Source organism: Protopterus annectens, chromosome 6.part1 (genome assembly GCF_019279795.1).
Source record: "Protopterus annectens isolate FY-2018-M chromosome 6.part1, PAN1.0, whole genome shotgun sequence".
NCBI classification, from domain to species: domain Eukaryota; kingdom Metazoa; phylum Chordata; order Ceratodontiformes; family Protopteridae; genus Protopterus; species Protopterus annectens.
In genome coordinates, this window is record NC_056738.1 from 321,776,578 (window position 1) to 321,802,449 (window position 25,872).

The window sequence follows — 25,872 nt, forward strand, 5'->3', positions numbered from 1 at the left end:
ATCTTATATATATATATATATATATATATATATATATATATATATATATATATATATATATATATATATATATATATATATATATATATACATATATATTACTGTGTATTTCCTTTATTGTTAGGCATATAGTGTATTTTTGCCTTTGTTTAACAGTTGCATTGTGGTCTAGTTACAGTTAGTAATTGATGTTTTACGCCATGTCTCAGCAAGAGAAAGCTAAATCTGTATTCAAAAAGTGTCCTAAATGTGGACAAAAAAATGTCAATAACAAATGGTCACATAGAATGTGTTCACTGTTTAGGTGAGGTCCACCTACAGGAGAACTGTGCCATCTGTCATTCCTTTAGCTCTCGTGTTCTTCACAAACGTAGGAGCAAGCTAATAGCTAGGGGATTATTGAAGTCCTCTTTCCAGGAATCTTTAGATAGGACAAACCAGACAAGCCTTTAAAATCCTGCAAGATTTGTCTTCCAAATTGTCTTCTGGGTCAGAGCCGAAAAAGGATTCATCGACCTCTAAACCGAGTCAGACTGCCACCTCGGCTCCATTGCCTTTGGAGCCGGAGGTTGTTATTGTTGTTTATAGGAGCTGGTCCCCGATATTGGAAATGGTATCTCCTACTTTAAAGTCTCCAATCCTTCAATCAGTGGCTTCTTCCTGGTCCTCAAGATTATTTGATAAGGGTGTGGATCGAGTGGCAGACACCGGCACTAGCAACAATTTTGTTGGGGCTGACCCTTGAGGCTTCGGAACTGACTAAGACCCAGCCCATGACTACTGTTCCTCCTCCGATTCGATCTGAGGTTTCTGAGCCAGAGTGTTTGGAGCTGATGATTGTGGAACCGTCGAATCCAACACTCCTCCCGGGCCTGTCAGTTCCGACTACTCTGACTTATTCGGTGCCGAACTTAGAGTCTAGGAGCCGACACTCGCTGGACAGATCTGGAGATGATAGTCGTACCGATCTGTCGGTTCTGACTTTGCCTCTTGGGGCCTCGGCTTGGGTGAATTCGGTACCTACCACGGGCTCGAAGCCCACTGCTTTGTTGCCGTGGAGACTGCCTGTTTCTATGGATCCAGAGGTCTCTTCGGATCGGAGCCAGGGAGCCTTCAATGTCATGAGGAGAGTATTGTCTCCTTGGGCAACCACATCATTGGTACCAGCAACCTCCTCCCGTAAAGCGTTCTTGTCTGCCTCTGCTTCACTGATCCCTCAAAAGCGTAGAGACCCAGAGCCTCAGGTCACCCCATTGGGTGAGTCCTGCTCTTCTAGGACCTCCCTAGAAGCTCCTATTGAGGAGGTTCCCAGGAAGAGGCTTTGCAAGAGGAAGCATCTGGACTCCTCACAGGAATCCATTACATTGGATACTGACTTAGATGAGTGAGAAGGGTCCCCACGGTCCCCCTCTGAAGATATCTCCTTCGGTGATATCTTGGAAATAGTGAAACAGAGGGGTGGCTGGAAGCCCATTAACCCTACTGATGATGAGTCAGTACTCCTGATGGCTTTCAGGTATCAGCCCTCCACCTCTTGGGTGACTCCGCCTTTTGATGAACTGATAGATCTTGTTTCTCGAAAGGCTTGGGAGTCCCCGGATACCATAGAACCTGTCCCTTGGAGGCCTAAGAAATTCATAACATCACCCCATGACAAGACTTTCCTTACCAAAGGAGTACCCGTTGATGTTATGGTGGTGGTGGCAGCTACCAAAAAGGAGTTGTCAGAAACCTCTACATCTGTTTATCCTCCTAGTAGGGATTCTAGGATCATGGGCAGATACAGAAAGCGCATGTTTAGTTCAGCGGCCTTTGCTCTTCGATCCCTGAACTGTCTTACACATTTTACTAGACTACACAGAGATCTCCTTATGGAGTTGGGAGATACTCTACATGATGCAGTAGCTGCGGGAGTCTCAGATAAGGTAACCTCCCAGCTTGCTACCCTAAATTCTCTTACAAACTCTTCCATGCGTCTGATTTCATACGCAGCTGATGGAATGAGCATGCACCGGTTACAGGAATTGCTCTTAGGAGACACTCCTGGATGCGCTTATGTTCCTTTGCAGAGCCCTATAAGTCATCCTTTGTTAACACCCCCTTTGATGGTTCATCCCTCTTTGGAAAGAAAGTGAAGGAAATACTTACCAGATGTGAGCAAGATGGAAAGACTCTGTCTGCTGTAGGAGTCCATTTTTCCACCCCTACCAGACCTTATTCTAAAGGTGAGAAAAGTGGGAAGATGTGGTTCTGTAAATCCCAAGGAGCTTTCTTTGACACACGTGGTGAAACCCCCTCTAGAGGCAGAGGAGGGGGTAATAATGGAAGACCCCGTCCCTGCGGCAGAGGAGGCCCGCAGAATCAGGGCGACAGTGATCAGTCCTTTGGAAAGCCCTATCAGCACTCCTGAAAGGATTCCCATCTGTCCACATCTGGAGGCAGTCAGGGATGCTTATCTTTGTACCCAGACACCTGGCTAAAATAATAAAAGACCTTTGGGTACAAAGCATCATATCGAGAGGATGTTCAATTCCTTTTGACACCCCTCCACCCCTTGTGAGAAAAATCCCGGACGTTCCACCCTGTCACAGGGAACAAGCAATCATAGAAATTGCAAGGAACTTACTCAAGGTTCTTTTTAGTTCCAAAGAAAACAGGGGACTGGAGACCCATTTTGGATCTGAGGAAATTGAACAAATCTGTCAAGAAAACAAAGTTCCGAATGGTCGCACTACAGTTTATACTTCCCTTTCTAGGGAAAGACAATTGGATGTGCTCAATAGATCTCCAGGTTGCGTACTATGACATAAAAATGGCCAGACCATCCAGGGATTATCTGCGCTTTCGGCTGGGAGCCAGTCATTATCAGTTTCGAGCTCTGCCCTTTGGTCTGATTCCCTGTTACGCCGTTGCAGACGCAGGTTGTAAAATGCGTCTTTGTCGAACGGTAAAGCGTGAAAAGGCAAAATAATGAAGTGGCATTCCAGAGAATTCTTTCCCTGGGAAAGAATTCATGTGGCTGCTTTCACTACTTTGCCTTTTCAGCACTGTAGTGCGATCTCAGAGTTGGTATATTTAAGTAGCCCCCAGAGTATTCACCAAATGCATGGCTGTAGGCATGGCTCACCTGAGATGCTTAGGATTCCAGGTGTTTCTATATCTAGACGACTGGCTCCTCACCACTGCCACCAAGCATCGACTCATACAAGCAAGGGATACAACCTTAAATCTTTGCAGTCAGTTGGGCATTACCATAAACTCAGAGAAATCTGCCTTATCACCATCCAAATGTACTGTTTTTATAGGAGCATATCTCGACACCGTCTCTATGACCATAAAGCTTCCAACAGAAAGAGATTGGCCCCTTCGCCAAGTCCTGAACTTCATCTCAAAATAAAAAGCCCCAGCTTCCACAGTGCACAAAATATTAGGCACAATGGCGGCAGCAATCATTGCCATTCCTTTCGGTTGAATGTATGTGCGTATATTGCAATGGCTCCTGTTCACACAATGTTCCTTTCAAGAACTTCCAATGTCACACCCGATTACAATAACGAATGCATGCAAGACGGATCTTCACTGGTGCCTGACTTCTCCTCAAGTAACAATAGGATGCCCTGTTGTTCTACCCACTTCTATTGCCACTGTGACCACGGACGCCTCCATGATAGGGTGAGGGGGGGGGCATTTTCAGGGAAGGACAGCCCAAGGCACATGGGAGAAACATGAGGCTCGCATACCAGTGTCATAGAGATGAGAGTGGTACTACTACTGCAACGCTAGTAGTACCACTCTCATAGAGATGAGAGTGGTACTACTAGCGTTGCAGTCCTTTCAACACTTTCTTCCTCTAGGGACTATTGCAGTACAGATGGACAACATGTCGGTTGTCTGGTACATAAACAAGGAGGAACCACTTCCTACCCCCTATGCCGAAAGGCCCTGAGATTATAGCAGTAGCCAACATCCACCCAGCACTTTCTGATAGCTACACACATTCTGGGGAGATCCAGTGTGATAGCAGACAAATTGAGCAGAGCAATTTTATTGCCTCATGAGTGGTCCCTGAAAGAAGAAGTAGCGGAAAGGATATTCTGCAGATGGGGCCATCCTTGCTGTGACTTCTTTGCAACTCCCACCAACACCAAATGCAGCAACTACTTTGGCCTAATCCCCACTCTAGTGGATATCCCAAGGGATGTGCTCATACACAATTTGCCCCCGGGTCTCCCCTTATATGTCATGTATTTACAGTTTTTATAAATAAGCCTGTTGGCTTTTAAAATGTTATTGGTAATTTGTACCATTTCGACAACTGTAACAGTGAGTGTATAGCTTTTTGTGCGAGGTTTGGTTTGGCAACCTCGCATAATAGTTGGATGTTATCTTGACATCACTTCCTGCATTTAATTTTTAAATATTTGTAACTGCTTTGATCTTGTGCTTTTACTCTGAAGAAGCTGCGACAGAGGTTGTGGCGAAAACGCTTATGCATTGATTAAATCGCGTTTAGACAACTACTTCTGTTGTGTACGTTTGCTTTACTGCTTTGGCAAGGTACCCGTGGATTGCTATCTGTTTTTGTTTTTTTACGTTTTCTTCATTCAGTTCATCTTCTCATAAATCATCTACCAATAAGTTATACCTTAGTAAATAGAGAAGATTTTCTGTATGGGTTTCCCAAAACAATGTTGACCCATATTTGGCTTCAGCTGCATCTATTCTAGAGTTTCTGACCAAGCTTTTTAATAAAAGGGCAGCTGCAGCAACCATTAGGGTTCAATTGGCAGCAATTTCTAATTTTAATATTGGCGGTCAGGGGGCTTCTATCATATTCCATAGACTTTCTAAAGCCTTTCTTAAAGGTACTATCCATTTCAGACCACCTGTTAGATCCCCAGCTGCACCATGGAACCTAAATTTTGTTCTTTCTCAAATTATCTTAGCCCCTTTTGGACCAGCCTCAACTTGCGACCTAAAATACTTAACACGAAAGACCATTTTTCTAGTAGCTATTACTGCTCGAATGGTTTCAGAATTCCATGCATTGTCCATTAAATCCCCATACTTGATTTTTCACAATGACAGAGTCTCACCAAGGACAAATCCATCATTTTTACCTAAGGTTTGTTCAGAGACAAACCTCAACCAAACTGTAGAATTACCATTTTTTTCCCAAAATATACTAATAAGATGGAACATATGCTGCACAAACTTGACATCCATAGGCAACTTCGATTCTGTTTAGACAGGACTAAGGACATTAGAAATTCAGAACAGCTCTTTGTTTCCTTTTCAGATTCAAAGAAGGGTGCTCTTGTGGTAAAAACAACGTTGTCAAAATGGTTATCAGATTGCATTTTCTTTACATATAGCTCTGTGCACATGCCACTGAATCATAAAGTAAAGGCCCACTCAACTAGTGCTGTTTCCACATCTTCAGCCTTTCTGGCTAAGCTAACCATAGATTCCATTTGTGCAGCAGCCACATGGTCTACACCTCATACCTTTATCACACATTATAAATTGGATAGGGCCTCCAAGGACAGGGCCTCCTTTGGTTCCACAGTTCTGAGGAACATATTTCCGTGAGCCACCCAAGAATGATGTTGCTTGGGACGCTAACCCATCAATGAGAATGAAGGTGAGATAGAACAACTTTACATAAAGAAGTTATGTATTCAGCATAACATTTTATGTGAGTTGTTCATCTCGCCTTCATTCTTAAGTCCCACCCACCAATCCCCCTACCAAGAATTTCTTGAGGACCGGGAAGTTGAGAAAAATCTTGGTGATATTTAGTTCTTATCTACTGTATTCTTGTGTCTTCTTACCGGAGTATTTACCTACCAGTATAGTTGGCTGCAAACAAGATTTGAGGGAAGCACCAGTGCATCATGGGATAGGGAGTAGACCACGAGCTGGTTGAAGACTTCGAGCTTTTGCATTTGGCCGAGTCAGAGCCGAGGATCAGCTCCAAACCCATCAGTGAGAATGAAGGTGAGATGAACAACTCACGTGGAACGTTATGGTGAGTACATAACTTCTTTGTATGTGTTGTGAAATTGGTAATGAGACTGAAACAGTTTGGGATACATAGAATCTGAACTGCACTGGTAAAGGCTTCTTATGGGCAGGCAAATTGTGAACTCAGCTCTTAGTTGATATTTTGAAGTGGAATTGTGGTGTTCCTGACGAGTGTAGAGAGCTACTGGGGATAGGACTCTGTAGTCACCGTAGAATGAGATGTGAAGGAGGAATGTATGTGCATGCAAAAGTACTGTGTAGGTAGTAAAGAAGCTAACGCCAGTGACTTAGAAACTAAACTGTTATTTGTAAGAAAGGAAATGATAATGCTTTTTGTAGCTTTTCATGCTAAGGCAAATTATTTACTGATGTGTCTGTTGTGTTTTAGTTACTCTTGGAGACTGCCTACTTCTTTCTGTGTTTTCCTTTCATTGCATAGCAGTTTCTGTGCTTTTTAGGCAAGTGTTTCAGAATCAGTTCACTATCAGAGGTTCTTTGGTAATTGCAGGTTGAAAATTTGCTTCAAAGACATATATGCAGAATGTCTGTCATTTCAGTATTTTGCTGATTGTCACATTAACATTACTGTTGTATAGGTACCTAGATGACTCTTTAACTACAACTTTAATAATGCAGAAGATGTACAGCAAACACAGTATTTTATGAAATCTAGGGTGCAGAAAACTGCTAATGTTGTGACTAGATGCTGAGTATGTGTTTTGTAATAAAAAACAGAAAATTAAAAAATGTGGATTCCAGGTTTAAAGTTCAGTTTTGACAGAATGCTTTTACCTGTTTATACATTTAATTGATTTAATGCTTGCATGGCCATCTAATTTGATGTTATAAAATCTGAACTGCATTGCATTTTACACATTTGAATGATTATTACTGGCAGTATGCTAATATGATATATAAGGCAATTAAGCACCGGAATCAAATTGCCTACACACACAGTGTGTGTGTGTGTGTGTGTGTGTGTGTGTGTGTGTGTGTGTGTGTGTGTGTGTGTGTGTGTGTGTTTATTTATGTAGCTGTATAGCTTGATACAGTTCTGAAGTTCTGTTTCATTTACAGATGTAAATGCCATACAACCTGCTCAAGAAGAAAAGCCAAAAGATGTAGAAAAAGAACCAAAAGCTCTTGATGAAGAAATACCGGTAATTAACATATTTTGTAACACTTTATATAAGCTGCAGGCACAGTGGTCATTTTAAACTGCTTAGATGCCTAATTCAGGTTAGGTATTGCTAATGTGTTTATGCCAGACCAATGATCTGGAGATTTCTTTGGTGCGGCTGGATATTATTTTTCTTTTTTTTTTTTAACTTGGCAACTAGTCCTTTCTGTTACAGTCTACAAAAACAAATGATGACATTAACGAAATATATGGCAGTTTAACAAAAGTAATTCTGTGGCAATATAGCATGGTAAATTGTGAACGTTTTCAAATATTGCAGTTTAACAAAAATAATTCTGTGGCAATATAGCATGGTAAATTGTGAAAGTTTTTGTATATCTTCCAAACTGTGGAAAGATCTGATATTGTCTTTTTCATTCTTCCTCAATGTATGGGTTCAGATCAGACCCTTGGATCTGACTTGGCCGCATATTTCAAACTTTGGTTCCAGCTGTTGAGCTCCTCCCTGTACCCATAATGCTCCATCCCCATTGCTTCAAATCTCATTTGCCACCATCTCGAACAGATGCAGGTTACTCTCTCAAACATTATTAGAAATATTTTGTGAGTCATTTAATTTTTGGATGTAGTATGACTTTATTTTAGCTTGAATTATCTTGCAGGACTTTTCCGCCGTTCATCTTCCTACTGTTCTTGCCAAGTACTAAATCTTTATTACCGTTGTTGGTATATCTGTTGCTTATCCTTTTCTCACCAGGGTATTTCTTTAGATTACCATCACTGGTAATTAAAACCCTTTTTTCCTCATCCTTTCATTTAAAAAAAAACTTTTCTTGTAGTTTATTGTTGTTTTACCTTTTTGAATATCCAACATGTCAGATAAACCAAGAGGTTTTAAAAAAATGCACTTCTTTTGTACATAAAAATCACACATTCAGATGCCTGCAAGAAGTGCGGTGTGTTTTTTCTTGGAGCCTGGCACTTGGAAACCGCTTGTAAGATCTGCTCCACCTTTAACCCAAGAGCCCTGGCAGATGGATGTAACAAACGTATTCTAAGGGGACTTCTCCCTGCTACATCTTCTTCAGGGGCTTAACCCCCCCCCAAAAAAAACTAGGAAATCTGTTCCTCTAGAGCACAGGAAACGGTCACCTGCAAAGTCCCCCAGGTCTTCATTGGAGCCACCATTAAAAAGCAGAAAACCTTCATATCTGACACCATCAAATCCAAAGACTCAACATTTGGATTTGTAGCCATTGGATCCTAAGGCTTTGGCTCCTACAGTTATAACAATAAGTCCTGCAGTACCATCCATGGATCCCAGGTCCTCAGATCCAAAGCCACGTACTTCTTGCAAGAGTTTTATTTCAGAATTTGCTATAAAGTCAATTTTGCCCACCCTGCCTTCCCAATTGCTTCAGACTCCAAAGAAGCATTCAAAGCCCCCATCCACTACTTCCTCTAAGTCCTCCAGAAGCTTATCAGAAGCGGATGTGGATAGGATGATGCACAAATTTCTCAGAGCCCAGATCCAGATGGGGGTCTTACCAGCTGTGTCCCCTGTCGGATACGTGAGTATGCCTACCACATCTAAAACCATCTTATCTCCTTCTCCAATCAGTCCAGTGGTTTCAGAGTCCCAGGATCCAAAATCCCTGAGAAGTCCAGTGTCAAATCCAAGGAAAGCTTCTTCCTTCACTCCAAATATATCCTTGGCTAGTTCTGTCGAATACCCTTGGATCAGAATGGGCCTTGGAGCCAAAGTGTCAGTGTCAGATTTGAGGGGATAGGTTTTGCTGTTGGATCTGTCCTTTCCCCTTAGAGCCTTAGCCCTTGACAATTTGGATCAAGTTCCACCCTCGAGGCATGTATCCGAGAGAGGTCGAGACCTACTTTCCATGGGAGTTTCATCTCCGAGAGGGAAGGTCTAAGCTTCTCTGGGTTCATCAGCTTTTGAGGTAGTAGAAAGGGCTTTTTCTTTCCAAAGAGAACTGCCCTGTCATTTTTCAAATCTTACCCCTTTTCTCTCTTTGCTTTCGAGCTCTGAGTCAGTCAGCCCTACTCCACAGGGACTGCTAGTTCCAATATGTGTCCAAAAAGTTTCGGTAGAGGAACTTACCTTGTCTTCTGACACCTCACCTAAATACTCCACAGAGGAGGTGCATCAGAACAGAATGTGCAAAAGGAGACAAATTGACCCCCCTGATGGAGTCTGTCATGGAGGATACTGATTTTAATGAAGGAGGGGTCTCCCATATCACCAGTGGATGATACCTCCATTGGAGATATTTTAGAAATCCTAACACAAAAAGGTGGCTGTTCTTCTGAAAGCCCCTCACCAGAAGAATCAGTATTTTTGGAGGCTTTTGGTTCTGGCTCATCTACATCTTGGGTCAGTCCTCGTGGTGGAAGAACTTACTGAATTGGTTTCCTGCTGGGCTTGGAAGGAACTGGATACCATTGAACCAATTCTCAAAATACCTGACCGATTTTTAGCCTCACCAACAGATAGACCCCACTGGAGAAAAGGAGCCTCAGTTGATGCTGTGGTGGAGGTAGCAGCCACCAATAAAGAACTAGCAGAACAGAGCTTTTCTGTCCATCCACCAAACAAAGAATCTAAAGCATTAGACAGACTTAGAAAGTGAGTATTTGCCTCAGCAACCTTTGTCCTGAGGTCAATAAACTACCTGGCAAACTTTACTAGGCTTCAGAGAGATTTGACCAAAGAGCCTTCAAATACTCTCTCAGAGTCCACATCTGCAGAGGGTTTCAAAAGAACATCATCACAACTGGCCACTGTATTACCCATATCAAATGCTTCAATGAGGTTGATCTCTCACACAGCTGAAGGGACCTCACAAGTAGCTGCTTCTGCCATTACCCTTAGGAGACATGCCTGGATGATGTGGCTATGCAACTTTGTGGAGTCCATAATTTGTCCTTTATGAATGTCCCATTCAATGACACTTTCTTGTTTGAGCCATGAGAAAAATAGATGTTTACCCATAGTGAACAAGATGGAAAGACTCTGTCTGCCATGAGAATCAAGTTTTCTAGCCCTCAGTGAACCTTTTCCAGGAATCAGAGAGGTGGAAAGAAAATGTGGTTCTGAAAATCTCAGGGAACTTTCCAAGATCCACATGGTGATAATTCCTCCAGAGGCAGAGGAGGAAATTCTAATGGAATATGTCGCCCTAGAAGCAGAGGAAGTCCGCAAATTCAGGGCTTCAGGAATTCTTTTCCAAACAGGCCCTTTCAGTGCTCCTGAAGTGCTACCTGACTGTTCAACTCTGGAGGCAGTTGGGGGTTGATTGTCCTTGCACCCAGATGCCTGAGAAAGTATAACACAAGATTCATGGGTGCTAAGCATAATATCCAGAGGTTATTGGGTCTATATTACATTATCGAATGCTGGTAATGTCGAACACCACAACATTGACACACAAAGGCCGAACCACAAACACGTCGAACCCCCTAAACCGCAAATTTTCCATCATAGTCGGCCAACACCACCACGCACTACATACTACATACCCAAACATAATAAATAAAACATGTACATACACAAACCAAACCCTACTTCTAACACTACACTAAACCTTACATACATTACTATCTATGCACTTACCTTAACCCGCACCCTAACCCTAAGGTCCATAAATATCGCACACTCACCTTACGGAGCTATACCGCAGATGGGCCAACCATCACACTTCGACATTTCATTTTGTATGTTCGTCGTTACCGTCGTTCACGCATTATGTGTCGGTGTTGTAGTGTTCGACATTGCCAGCATTCGATAATGTAATATAGACCCGAGGTTATTACATACAGTGTCATTTTTCCTTATTCCATTCCGCAAAAGGAAGAAACTTTCCAATCTTCCACGTAGTCAAAGGAAGCCAGCAGTACAAGAAATCCAAAAGCTGCTAAAAAAATGAGTCATCGAAAAGGATTCAGAACTTATTCACGCTTCTTTTTAGTTCCAAAGAAAACAGGGGACTTCAGACCTATTTTGGATCCAAGCAATTTGAATCAGTAAGTGAAGAAAGCAAAGTTGTGAATGGCTGTGATACAGTCCATCCTATCTTTTCTTCACAATGACGATTAGATGTGCTCATTAGATCTTCAGGATGGGTATTATCATATCAAAATAGACAACTGATCCAGACAATATTTATGCTTTCAGCTGGAAGCTAGTCATTACCCATTCAGAGCCCTTTCCTTTGGACTCACCAAAGCCTCCAAGGTGTTTACCAAATGCATGGTAGTGGTGGCAGCTCATTTGGGACTCAAAGGATTCCATGTGTTTCCATATCTAGTCAAATGGCTCCTCACCGCCCTCTCCAAACATCTTCTGTGTGTCAGGGTCGGTTTGCTCCAGATTTGCAAATCATTTGGTATAACAATAAATTATGCTATGTCAAACCTGTCACCAGTCCAGAGCCTGGAGTTCATTGGTTCATTTCTAGATGTCACAACACAAGTAGCAACTCTACCTTCTCATCTTATTGCCACTATCAGAAGATAGATTCATCTTCTCCTTTCCTGTCCATCTCCTTCGGCAAGGTCAGTACTTCAAGCACTAATTTCCATGGCAGCAGCCATAGTATTACTTCCTTCAGCACATTTCTTTATTCATGTTTTCAAGTGGACTGTAGCTGTACAGTGGTCCATTCTGCATCAACCCTTATCGTTTCCAATCAAGCTTACTCCAATTTACATACACTGGTGGATCTAATCCAGTGATCTTCATCTAGGCAGACCTTTTGTTCTGCCAACCCCAATGACCCCAATGACCACAAATGCTTCTCAACTAGGGTTGTAGACATTTCTTGGGAAGAACAGTCCAAGGCATTTGGTTCCCCCCAAGAGACCAATTTTCATGCCAGTGTTCTAGAGATGAGAGCAGTCCTATTTGCTTTGCAGGATTTTCAAGATGCTCTCCCCTTAGGGACTATAGCTATTCAAAACAACAACATGTCTGTAGTCTGGTACATCAATAAACATGGAGGAACTCAATCTTACTCCTTTGCAGAGAGGCCATAAGAGTGTGGGAATGGGCAATCTCATCAGACTGCTTTCTTATTGTGATGCATATTCCGGAGAAAACCAACTTACTAGTGGACAGACTAAGCAGGTCCATTTTGATGCCTCACAAGTGATTTCTCTATCAGTCTGTAACGGAGATGGCCTTCCGTCTTGGGGCCAACCTTGCTGCAACCTGTTTGCCAGTTTCCACAACAACAAGTTCAGCAGGTACTTTGCTCTTATCCCCCTCAGGGGAGTCACCAAGAGATGCTGTAGTCCACACTTGGCCCTCAGGTATCCTTTATGCTTACCCTCTTCTTCCCTTGATTCCCAAATTTTTACAGAAACCAAGTCAGCTGAAGAGCTCAGTAATCCTTACCCCCCCTTTCTGGTGTCAACAAGTATGGTTCCCCTTCATGTGGTCTCACCTTCGTTATCCTCCATTCATACTGAAGCCAACTCTGGATCTCCTTTCTTATCCCTCAGGGATTCAACATCCCAGTATACAGTCCCTCAAACTAACCACATGGTTTCTCCACTTCCGGTAATAATTAGACAGCCCAGACTGTCTTCCTCTGTACGTGACATTATTTTGGCTTCTTAAAAAGAATCTACTGAAAAGGATACAAAAGGAAAAGATTCTCCCCTTGGACTTTGAATAAGGGAACTGACCCTTTCTCTGCCCCAGTCTTTGCCATTCTCCAGTTTTTGACAACTCGTTTTGAAGAAGGAGCTAGTTTCTCTACAATTAAACTTCAACTGGCAGCAGTTTCTAATTTTTCACTTGCAGAACAGACATTTTTTCCTGGTTTCATCTAAATTATACAAAGCTTTCCTGAAAGGTATTTTTCTTGTCAGGCCTCCAGTAAAGGATCCCTCACCACCTTAGAATCTGACAGTTGTGTTACAAGGTCTAATGTAGAAACATTTTGAACCTTCAACAAAATCCAGTTTGAAATTCCTGTCATGGAAAACAGTTTTCTTAGTAGCCATTACTTCTGCAAAGAGAATATTTGAACTCCATGCTCTTTTTTCAAAAACTCCTTGCATCATTTTGCATAAGGATAGGGTTTTCTTATGGACTAACCCATTTCCTTTACCTAAAGTGGCTTCTGAAAATAACATTAACCAATCCATTCAGTTACCAGTTTTCTTTCCAAATTTTTTGAATAAAGGAGAAGACATGCTGCATCTCCTTGATGTGCACAGACAACTACATTTTTATCTTCACAGGAAAAAACAAATTAGAAAATCAGATCAATTCTTTGTTTCTTTTTCACCAAAATAGATAGGTTGTCTGGTCTCTAAAATTACTCCAGCTAAATGGATAACAGACTGTATTTCTTGGATTTATTCTCAGAAGGGCATGACATTATCTATACCTCCCAAGGCTCATTCAACCAGATCCATGGCTACCTCATCTGCTTTTTGGTCAAGAACGTCTATTGACAATGTTTGCACTGCAGCTGCATGGTCCAATGCTCATACCTTTGTTACTCACTACAAATTAGATATTGTTTCTAGAAACAGAGCCACCTTTGGTTCGGCGGTACTGCAGAATAACCTTTCATTAAGGCCACCTAAGATCAGTGTAACAGGGGATTATATCCCACATGTTGAGGAAGAATGAAAAGGGCAATATCAGATTTAAAAGTTATGTATTTACCTTTACTAGGCACCTGTGTTGTCCATTTTCATTCTTCCTCAAATTCCCTCCCATCCATCTCCCACCCTTTCTTCTGGAGAGACTTTTGGACTGTATTGGGAACCTACAGTTCCGGGTTTGAGCCCTGCCTTTTCTATCAAGTTATGCCTGCATCCATGTAACTATAGGGATATATGACAACAAACTTGATCTGAATCAATGGGGATGATATAGGTCATTATGGGTAGAGGGTGGAGCTTGAGAACTGGATCTGAAGTCTTATATATGTGGTCAAATTGGATCCAAGGGTCAGATCCAAACCCATACTTTGAGGAAGAATGAAAATGGACAACACAGATGCCTAGTTATGGTAAGTACATAACTTTTAATTAACACTGTTTGATCATGAGGATGTAAAATAAATGAACAGGCTAAAGGCCCGTCATGAACTGTTCATCACCTTGTCATCATATAGTGCTCTTAAACAGTGTTATTATACTGAAAAGATGTACCTTTTTAAAATAATTCCATTGTATAATGTGAACTCCATATGTTCATCATATTGATCACTGCTGTAGTAGTCTTAGCTATATAGGTTATATCCTGTTAAGGATATAATAGATGGCCAGCTTCCAAAGCATAGGGGCACCTTCCAAACACCCAAACTGTCAGTCACTTTGATATGAGCTGACTGAAATGGCAGGTTTGGGCACCAAGCCCTGCAGAGCTTTCCTGCCATCAAAGAGAGCACTCCTCTGCGGGCTTTCCAAGATTGGTAGTCAGCTTGTGCTGCTCCCTCTTGGCACCTTGAGGGGGTTGGAAGGGTGGCCTAATGGTTAAGGTGTTTGCCTTACAAACGCAAGGTGCATGGTTTGAGTCTCACAAGGGATAATTGGCTAGGCTTAAAATGGCTCACAAGGGCAGTTAGCTTAGTACTAACCTATGAACTACTCATGTACCTATGAACTTTGTGGGCAAATAAGTTTCCTTTGGGGAAAAACCTCCCACATTAAAAAAAACTGTTAGTTTTATAGTCCTTTCCTCTTTAGGGCAATTATTTTTGGGTCTATATTACATGCTCGAAGTTTTAAAACTTCGATGTTCATATGATTGACACCATATGAGCGAAGTTTTAAAACATCGAACATATAATAAAAATAAACAAAAACAAAAAAAAAAGTAGCTGAATGCTCTGAGCAGGGTGGCCCCCACAACCCCGCTACTTAAATATACCAACTCTGAGATCACAGTACAGTGAAGTAAAGGGAAATATTCCATACGGCGATCTCTGTTGAAACCTTTGAGCTTTCAAATGTTCGCTCATATGGTGTTGACCATATGAGACTCGAACTTTTGAAAGTCCGAGCTTCTGATATAGACCCATTATTTTTAAAGTAGGTGTTTGTGTTTTAATGGACTGTCATAAGACTTAACTGTATTTTTAAATAGGAGCACACTTTTTCCTTTCAAGTTCAAAAGTTGTTTAAAGTAACTGAAAATGAATTTTTTTTTTCTGTGGAGAAATTGTGTTCATTTTACTTTTGAGACTGACAAAGTGTTTTAAAGTGTTTTTTTTTAATTTTGTTTTTACGTGAAAAAATTACTTTTAAAAGCTTGAAAATATTCCCTGCTCTTGCTGCTTGCTTTCCCTAGGAAAGAGGTACCATTTTTAGTTTGACCATGGAACAAACTACTGGACACATGGTCAGTTCCTCTTCCAACCACAAAAAGGAAAAAAAAAAAAACATTTCCTCCTTGCCAGGTTGGAAAAAGTTTTTATTCATGGATGCTTTAGTGCTGCCTAGAGACCAGTTCTAGATCTTTCTTTCTTAATCCTGTTCGTGTTAGTGCCTAAGTTCAAAATGCTGTCTCTTCATAACCTGTTACATCTTCTTCTTCAATTAAGTTTCTTGGTAAAACTAGATTTAAAAGATGTTTATCATCACATCCATATTCATCCATACTTCAGGAGTTTGTTAAGATTTTGTGAGTCTGGATCATACTGTCAGTTCTGTGCTTAACCTTTCAGACTATCCACTGCACCGAGAGTGTTCACAAAGCATCTAAGGTCCACTTCTAGCTCATTGGAGGCTACAGAGCATCCACATTTTTCCATATAAGATGACTTGCTTATCTTTGAAGAGTCTTTTTCAAAGAGTCAGGGATTTGTCAATTAGATGACAAATCTCTTACACATGCTGGGATTCCAAGAGAACATTCAAAAGCCATTTTTTTTACTCCTTCACACAGGATTGTGTTTGTGGGGTGTAAGCTAGGCATCTCAGTTCAAAGAGCTTTTCTACCACAAAAAAAAAAAAAGATCTATATTGAGATCTATTTATAATGTTTTCCACTCAGACTTCGGTCACTGCAAGGGAATACGTTAGGATTTGGGCTTGATGGCATTTGTGATTCCTAGCAAGGCTCAGCATGAGAAAGGTACAGTGGTATTTGAAATCTCTAGGTGCCAGCACCGGTGTTCTTTTTTTTAACAGAAAACATCATTATTGAGTTATCACTTATGACATAGGCAATTATACATTTGTATAAATGAAAACAAGCCATATTGACATATTTTCAGTTGCAAACATTGCACATCACATATAACCTTTCATACAATTATTGTCAATCGAACATTATATAGCTCATTGAATTCCTGCCTTCCCTAAAACCTCATTCCTCATGCAAAACATTATGCATGTATTGTTCCCACAATTCCCATTTTTTTTCCTATATAATTTGCTCTTTTCCTTTTCTAAAGTTCCCACTTCCAGATCTTTTATCTCTGGTTACTATAGTCACTACTTTCAGTACTGTTGGTTTAGACTTTGATTTCCATTTCTAGTAATTGCTTTTTTTGGCAGCCACCAGAATTAAACTCAGTAGGGCCTTATTATGTCTAGGCAATTTAGATCCTGTACCACAGCTCAGAAAAGAATAATTTCCTTAGTTATGCCAGTTTGTTCACCCAGTATTTCTGACAGAGTAATCTGCAGGGAATGTTTAAAGTCTGCCAACTCATTAGGCTCCCAAAACACATTCTCAATTACCTCTTCTCCATCACACCTCCAACATTTGCAAAACTCCTGAGGAAAAATTCTTTGGAATTTGCGTAGGATATAAAAATACCTATGCAAACACTTCCAAGAAAAATTCTAAATCTTCCAGACTTTATTGCATATTTGGGAACATACATATATCTCCCATGTTTCTGAGCGAATTGTTTATCCAGTCTGTCTTCCCAATCCTTTCTAACCTCCTCTGATTGATTCTTGTAGTTATTGTGCAACATTTTATATGCCATATAAGTTATCCATTTTTAACGGCAGCTTCTGTTCTAGATTCAACTAAAAACTGTACCAGTGCTGGTCTTTCACTTAGGATCCCCTATTCATTTCTCTTTGCCTGTACTCTGATATCAATCCTTGATAGGGAAAGCAGTCTCTAACCTGCAGTCCGAATGTATTCTTGGCCTCTTCCTATTGTATTACCTTTTACTCTAATTATTTGCTCCCATTATCTTGGTTCCTTTTCTAGCTTTCTCCAGTAAATTCTAGACCTCTCCTGCCTATTCTCTGTACCTATAATTCCAGTCATCCTTATTGGCGGAATCTCATTTCTCCACAATTGTGTTGTTTTAGTTCTTAGAATACTTCTGCTACTTTATGAATATAATATTCTATATGACTGTTTTATTCTCATTAAGGATCTACAAAATCCCAGTTTCTCCTTATTTATTGAGCTTCCTGCCTGTTTCATTGTCTTCCTTTTCCACTTTGAATTATAGCTTTCTGCTTGTGCTATGTATAGGAACCTTAACTATGTAGCTCTGAAATATCCCTTCAAATCAGGTAGTCCCAAACCACTTTATTCTATTGAAGGATTAACTTATCCCACTTGACTCACTCTTGACCTCTTCCCCTCCCAGATAAAATCATTCAACTCTTTATTAATTGCTATCCACAACTTCTCCTGTGGTTGATAAAAATATGCCTGACCTGTGTATAAAACTAAAGGGACTAAAAACATTTTCACTGCTTGTATCTTGCTATTAATGTCCATAAAACAGACCTTCCAGTTTCTCAGTTTTTGTTCTATCTTTTGTTGTTTAGTTTCTTCCCACATATCCATAACTGCCATAACAGAATCCTTTTTAACCCATACTTTTAAGTATGTCATTGTATCATGTTCCCATAAGTATGGGTATCGTTGAACCAATTTGTATGTGGGAACATAAATTACAGCTTATGCCTTTGTTTTATCTTCATTAATTTTGTATCCCGAGAAGAGCATCAGCATTCTTTGCCTTCTGGTGGGGTTTGACAGAAGAAAAATCACTTGATGGAGACAGCAAATTTCACTAAAGCCAGGTCTGCCCCTTCTCCCTCCCTGCTGCAAAGCAGTCAAGTCACCATAGACACCTCAGAATTTGCTTGGGGAACATTTTCAGAAGGAATAAATGTGTAAGGTATGTGGGACACCAAGGACAGGCACAAGCACATAAATATAAAATAAATTCTTGCCCTGATCAAGGCACTCAATTCTCTTAGTCATCTTTGGTCCCCTGGACCTCTTAAAATTGTTGCAGACAATACCACAGTTATGAGATATATCAACAAACAAGGGGGAACCATGTCACACCCCTTTTGAAGACTAGCCATGTTAGCTTGAGGTATAACTTCACTGCACAGTCTCACTTTGCAGACATCTTACATTCAGTCAGAGCAAAATTGTGTATCAGACAAGCTGAGCAGGACAAGGGCAGACCCTCTTGAAAGAAAACGAGATCAGGAGGTCTTCTATGAATTGATCCATCTGTGGGAAGTTTCTCATGTAGACCTATTTGATTCCTGTCTGAACAATCAGGTAGCAAAATTCTGCTCCATGAATCTACAAGAAGCAAAAGCCTTTTCCTTTCCTTGGACACAAATGTTCTTGTATTCTTTTCCAGCCTTTTCAGTGATATCCAGGGTACTTCTTAAGATTCAGAAGGAAGCCTCCAAGTCATTTTGGTGACTCCCTTCTGTCTTAGGAAACAGTGGTTTTCCCTTCTTTTGGAAAAGGCCGGGGGCAATCACCACAAGCCTCCTCATAGAATGGGTCTACTCACACAAGATCAGGGGTGTTTGATACACCCCAACCCTAATCAGCTTCAGCTGGCTGCCTGGATGATAGGGACTTAACTCCATTTAGGCACCAGTTTACTGAAGCTGTGCATGAGGTACCAATGGAGGCAAGAAAGAATGCTACTGGAAAATAAAATATTAGCAAACTTTTTCTAGTTTGTGCCAACAACATAACCAGCACCCATTCAGGGCTAGTTGTTCTCTAGTTTTATGGTGTTTGTCCCACAGCCTGTCTTACTCCTCCATCAAGGTTCATTTGTCAGCCATTTCAGCATGCCTGCTCATGGATCCTTCTCTTTCAATGCATTCTCATGTCAGAATGTTTTTAATTGCATAAGAGGCCTCCAACAAAACCATTGACCCCTCCTTGGGATCTTAATTTTGTGTTAGAGCAGTTAACATTTACTCCATTTGAACCAGTTAATCTGGCTGACTTGAGGTTCTTAACACAGTAAACTGTTTTACTGATTGCTGTGTCCTCTGTAAGAAGAGTGTCAAAATTGCAAGCTCTTATCGTTAGTCAACCCTATCTGTTTTTCCACAAAGATAGGGTTTCTTTCAGAAATAATCATTCTTTTATGCGTAAAGCAGTGTGTGTATCTGAGTTTACATAAGCCAATTTATCCATCTCCCTGCTTTGTTTCCTGAACCTAAAAACTATGGAGAAAGGATACTCCATACCTTGGATGTCCACAGAGAATTATGATACTATCTTGACAGAACTAAATCTTTCAGATCTTTGGATCAGTTGCTAATTTTTTGTGAAGATAAGAAGGGACAACATGTGTCAAAACAAACTATTTCCAAATGGTTGTCTCTGGCTGCACTTACCACAGCAAAATACCAGGAAGGGTCAAGACCCATGCTGAAAGGGGCTTTTCTTCATCTGTGTCTTTTTGGAAAGGATTGAATTCTAGCAGTATTTGTGAAGAAGCAACTTGGTCCTCTCTACATACATTTACAGACATTATAAGCTTGATTCCTTCTCTAGTGTATCTAGTGTAGATCAGGCTTTGCTAAGACCATTCTCCAGGGGCTTCTGAACTGTTCCCCCTTTCACCTCTCAAATGTAGTAATCTAAGGTAATTTACCCATATAGCTAAGGCTGTTGTAGCAATGACTAATATGATAAACATTGTACGGTTCTGTAAGTAAACTTAGCATAACAGTAGATGTCAGAATGAGCACTGTTCCAGTAGCTACTCCCTCCCTCCATCCCCTTTGTTTTTTGATGTGATGCTTATGCCACCCTTATTTTTTCTGTTAGTTGTAATCTCAGGGCTCAGCTTTCCTCTCCATTCCTGTTGATATTAGAGCTCTGAAGGCCCTAGCGCCCAGATCTCTTTTTTTAGTCAGCTCAGCTTGAGCTGACTAATGGTTTGGGCAAATAGAATGTGCCCTGAAGTACTGGAAGCTGACTGGCTGTTATATTTTTTGTAGGATATAACTTATAGCTAAGGCTACTGCAGCAGTGATCAATCATTTACTTTTATGTTAAGGTTACTTTCAAATCTGTGCTTTCCTCCTACCCCCTGATTCCTTTTCTGAAGTCATTGTTGTTACATCACTTTACAAAGTAATCTCTGGTGTCTGGTAGTTCCCCCCAATCCCTGTACTACCGTTGGTATCATTATGGCACTTTAAAATGTATTCTGTGGTGTCAAGTGGTTTCCCGTACCTCTGATCCGTGTACTCCAGTTGTTGCCATTATGGCACTTTAAAGTGTAAGCCTTGGTATCCAGTGGATTCCCCAATCCTTCTGATCTGCATTATAATGTCTGTGCCTTAGGGTACTTTAAGGAGTATTTGTTAGTTTCTAGTGCTGTCCCCCCACCTGCTGGTTTCCATAGTAGTGTTGGTGCCAGTACTGCACTTTAAAGATGAATCCCTTGTGTGTAGTGTATCCTTCCTCCCCCTCCCCCTGTCCCAGTAGTAATGTTGGTGCCTGTAAGCACTTTAAAGATGAATCACTGGTGTGTTGTGTAGCCCCCTCTCCCTGACCCCCTTTTGTTGTTGGTGTCATTAGGGTACTTTAAAAGTAAGCCCTAGTGTCTTATAGTCCCTCCCTCCCACCATGTTCATGTTTGGTGGTTGAACATGGCCAGCTATTTTGACGTGGTATGTTTGACTATGCTGATCTACATGGCCAAGCATTTTCTTGAATCACTCAGCCATATAAATGTCTTCCTGGAAGTGGTTCTGGGGAGAGATCACATGACTAATTAGCATCTCCCCCTGGAATACCTCATTATCATTCAGCATGGTCATAGGGCCAGTTCATTGTAGTGCTGCAGGTCTTTATGTTGGAGGACTGTTCAGCACTGTGTAAGAGTGGTGCTGAATTGTAGAAAGGTACCATGTCATGTACACCTCTGTGTCCACGTTGCAGTCCCTTAGTGAATTCAGCTTAATTTTTTAAATTTTTTATTACAGTTGGAACTTCAGTTCCATCAATATTATTCTAAACATTAATGACAAAGTGGGAATTATACTTTAAAGTCTTCATGCCAATTTAAAAGTCCAAATGCTTCCAGTCTTTTCTTTCATTTTTTTCCCCCCATTTCTTTGAGAAACACATTTCTCATGTCCAAACTGCATCCTGTGGAAATGACATCTTACAGTTTATCCATTTATTTCCTGCATTCACGGTCTTGCTGGCTTTCTTCTTCATCATCTTGACTTCCCCAACAGCAGTCTCTGTTTCAAGTTCAAGTTACTCTTTTTTTTCACCTCAGTACCTGAGCTTTTTTCTGTTGCTCAAGCATTCTTTCTTTGAAACACTGTAAATTTTTTTATTGGCAAGTTCTGTCTGTAGGTTGTGTCATTATCAGAAACAGAATTCTCTTCAACTTGCTGGCTCACATTTTGCCAAATAAACTTATTTCTCCCTTCACCTGCTCTTCATCCAAAAATGTCTCTGCTCCTTCTGAAAAAAAAAATACTCTGAAGATACTTTATTTATAACAACTTGAATCTCATACCTGCCCTTTGATACCCACTGATTGCAAGAATAAACTTGGTTCCCTTTTGCCTGGAGTAAAGTGAGTAATTGTTTTCCATGAATATACTGGTGTCCCCAGTTGATAATCCTTTATCCTTCTACCATAGTTTTGTCAGGAGCAGATCCTTTTGCTAATATGACTTCTTATTTGCTACTGTAGGGTTTGGCTTCTTTCTTATAGCCAAAGTTGGAGCACAGACATGATGTGTGCTTCCTGTTAAGAAATCCTGCCATGGAATACCAGTCCAGTTACTTATTTGTACTTTTACAAACTTGCAAAATTAATATATTCTCTTCTAACCAGTTTCCCTAGTACAGCAGAAAATCTCAGGTTTTCTCTATGTGCTCTCTCTTCTAGCACTACTATTTTTGAAACACTTCTAGATAAGTGTCATATTCAGTCATTATTTCATTCATTTCATCATTACATTTCTGCAGTTTTATCAGCTAATCTGAATAGCTACTTAAAACTTCTTTTATTCTTTTATTCTTTCCAGCCTTTTGTCATTTGACCGTATGTATTTCTCTATTGTCTCACTTATTTTAAACAAGCCATCTCCTGTACTGAGGCTGAAACCTGTTATGCTTTTTGCTAACAAATACAAGGCTTTTCCCCCTAGTTTTTTTTTTCTTCTTCTCCTTTTGTAGTTGATTTCTCTTATTTTCCCCAGATTTCTTCATTGTTGACATCCAGGCAGTATCACGATGAACCACTAATCGAATTTTACCCAAATAAATGGATTTTGCTGGCTGCTTTCCAAAGTTTCTGTTTTCACACAGAGAGAGTTCTAATTGACCTGTCACGGTAGCAGAATTATAGAGGTTATATCTCCAAAATTCCTGAATAAGTCTACTTATGGTAGGCGAACCAAAAGACTACAGTGCAATATTTTGTCATGACTGATTTTATGTACAGTGCCTAGGCTTACACATTTTAATACTTGTAAAAAAATAGTGCATTACAAAATCTTCCAAGCGCAAGATAATTTTAGCAATGACCTTTAATCCATCCATTCAGTTGCCAGTATTTTTTGCATACTATCAAAATGGTGAAGAGCACCACCTGCATTTTTTGGATGTTTACAAAAAGCTGAGACACTATGTAAGTTCAGTAAAAACAGGTAGATGGCAACCACATCTCCAGCACAAGTCTTATTGCTAATATCACAGTTCCTTAGGCTTTGTCACAGATCCCTGACACCTGTGTGTCCTCTTATGGCTGATAAAGCTAATAAGAGATGAGGCCTTGAATTTTAACCATTGCAAAAGAATGATAATTCATTGTGTTTTTAAAGAGTAGCTCCCATATTTTTCTGTCATGCCTATCTAGTTAAAGGAAGGCCATCAGATACCACCCACGCTAAACCCTTGTTGACAGAGCATATGAATAAATAGCCTAAAGACGTTGCTTAACCATGTCAGTGTTATATATAGATTTCCATATAGTCATATATAAAGTTTGTTGGGGCTTCATACAGAGAGCTTAACTGCAGATATTGTCAGCATTATTGATCAGAGAGCTTAACTGCAGATATTGTCACCACTATTGATGTGGATCTGCCACCACTGTTTTCAAAGTGTGAAATGTCTCATTTTTTGCTAATCATCATTCCACCTAATACAGTAAACTTTCAGTTAACTGGCACCCATGGGAACTGGTAGATACCGAATAACTGTAGTTTCTGGTTGCTTGAGAGTTGCTATTAAAAATAAGCGTGAAGAATACTGTACCCTCTACTGTTTGTTTGGTTAGACTTGTTCTCAGGTTGAGGAGAGAGGGAATGTATTCCTGTCTTCCTTTTTACAAGTCTAAAACTGTAAAAACATAAGGTATGTTTCTGCGGGGGTGGGGGGCAGAAAGTGCAATGCTTGAAAATTGTTCTGTATTTCTTCAATGCTTTTTTTCTGATTGCTAGAGTGCAGGTTGCTTGAGTTCCGGTTAACTGAGAGTATACTGTACCAGATGTCTTCCTTGATCCAGTTCTGCCAGACTGTAGACTGCATATTCACATGCCGCTGCAGAAGGTAAAAAATCCTGTTCAGGAATTCCATCCCACCTGCATATTTTGAAGTCTTAGAAAGGAGCTCCCAATATCTTGCTGTTTGATCCCTTGGGTGTAACTCAACTCCTCTGTCATACTGATTATTGTGCATTCTGATTTTGTGTATCAAAATTAGCTGAAGTACACACCAGCCAGGGCAGTATAACCCAACAGTGCTACAGGCTTGAAATAATAATGTGGTGTTGCTGGGCACTCATCGAGTGAAAACAGTGTGTGGTGCATGGCTTCACTGTGGGGTTGGTAGGAATAGGGGTATGTTGGGGGGATCAAGAACACATGCCAGAGTAGAATGGTAGAATGGGACAATCCAAAGGAAATTGTTCCCAGAAGTGCATATTTGTGTGTGTATGTGTGTGTGTGTGTGTGTGTGTGTGTGTGTGTGTGTGTTTTATTACGAGATTACTTTTTTATTAAGAAGTAATGGAAGGGGCAGGAAAAATTATTTATATAGTACATAGGAAATACAACCAGATAAGCAGACAGATGGGTCAGACAGTCACACCAAACAAAATAAATAAGAACAGTACTGACACAACTGGAAGAATCAACAAAGAAGGCAAACATATAGGCAAAGTATGCAACAAAGAAGGGAGACAAGCTGGAAAACAAATTGAGGAATGAGTGCAACAGAAGAATGTAACAGAGTAGAAAGGAAGGATTGCATTGACCATACCTGCAAAATGCAAACATGCCAAGGTAGATGAGGCAAACAGTATGGAATTTGAATATGTGTATATACCCAGTCTAGTGGACAAAGGTCATTTGGAGTACTCAAGCAAAGATAATTGTTTATGCATGAATCTTCTTCTTTTTCTTTCGGCTTTTCCCGGTTAGGGGTTGCCACAGCAGATCACCTGTCCGCTCATGATTGGCAGTGGAGTTTTACGGTGTCGAGTTGCCAGCCTGGTGCCCAACCTTCCACAGAAGGCACACACTCACACCTAGGGCCAATTTAGAGTGTCCAATCCACCTACAGCATGTCTTTGGGATGTGGGAGGAAACCGGAGCACCCGGAGGAAACCCACGCGACCACAGGGAGGACATGCAGACTCCGTACAGAAGACACCCCAGCAATTGTTTATGCATGAATAAAATTCATATTTACAGCACAAATCAGTGCTCATATGCACTGCTAATTAGAAATATCTTGTCGTTAGTGTTAACACGGTAGGCAGCCATGTTAGTAACATGCCCAGATCCAGTACAGATGTATATAAGAGCAGGTTTTACAGCTGGCTGTTAGCCTTAGGGAAACAGCAGAAGCACCAGTCTACAATGTATGCAGGTGCAACACTGGCAGTAACATCTGTGTCAGATGTTAAAAAGCAACCTACCTCACTCATTTTGTTGGTCGGGGCAAGTGCTACCAATGCTTTCACAGTCCTCTTAATGGTTCATGTCAGTTTCCAGTGCTTCCTCAGTTGTCACACAAGTCTCATGATGGCCCATATTAAATGCCACAGGCTGATGATCAGCAGCTAAGCAAAACCATCCACCAGCACAATGGGTGACTAACAACGAATGTTGACTGTACCCACCTGCACCACAGGGTCCTGCAAGGCAACTCATCCTATGGATAGGCATCCCTTAACATCCCTTGGGGCTGGTCATCCCTCTAGTAATTCACTAGTGCTGACCATGTGTGTGTTGTCCTCTCCCTCCTGGGCCAACCAGTCTTAGTGTAAACATCTGAATAACAGAAAAGTATATTGACACATGGGAAACAACCACAGGACATGAACCGTACCCTGCAATAGATTGGCATATCCCTCTGACACATCAGCTATCACAGCTTCCAGTGGTATGTTACCCTGTGGGACAGGTACTTTACTTGG

The 25,872-nt window shown here is 40.8% G+C and overlaps 1 protein-coding gene across 2 annotated transcripts in view; it reads left to right on the forward strand.

Moving 5' to 3' along the window:
- The window catches only part of LOC122805531, a 2,823,268-nt gene that overhangs the window by 2,152,311 nt on the left and 645,085 nt on the right, over nucleotides 1–25,872 (forward strand). For both annotated transcript variants that reach the window (XM_044075738.1, XM_044075739.1), the window contains one exon: nucleotides 7,105–7,187. In XM_044075738.1, the coding sequence (XP_043931673.1) occupies nucleotides 7,105–7,187 (83 nt within the window). The remainder of the gene's footprint in view (nucleotides 1–7,104; nucleotides 7,188–25,872) is intronic.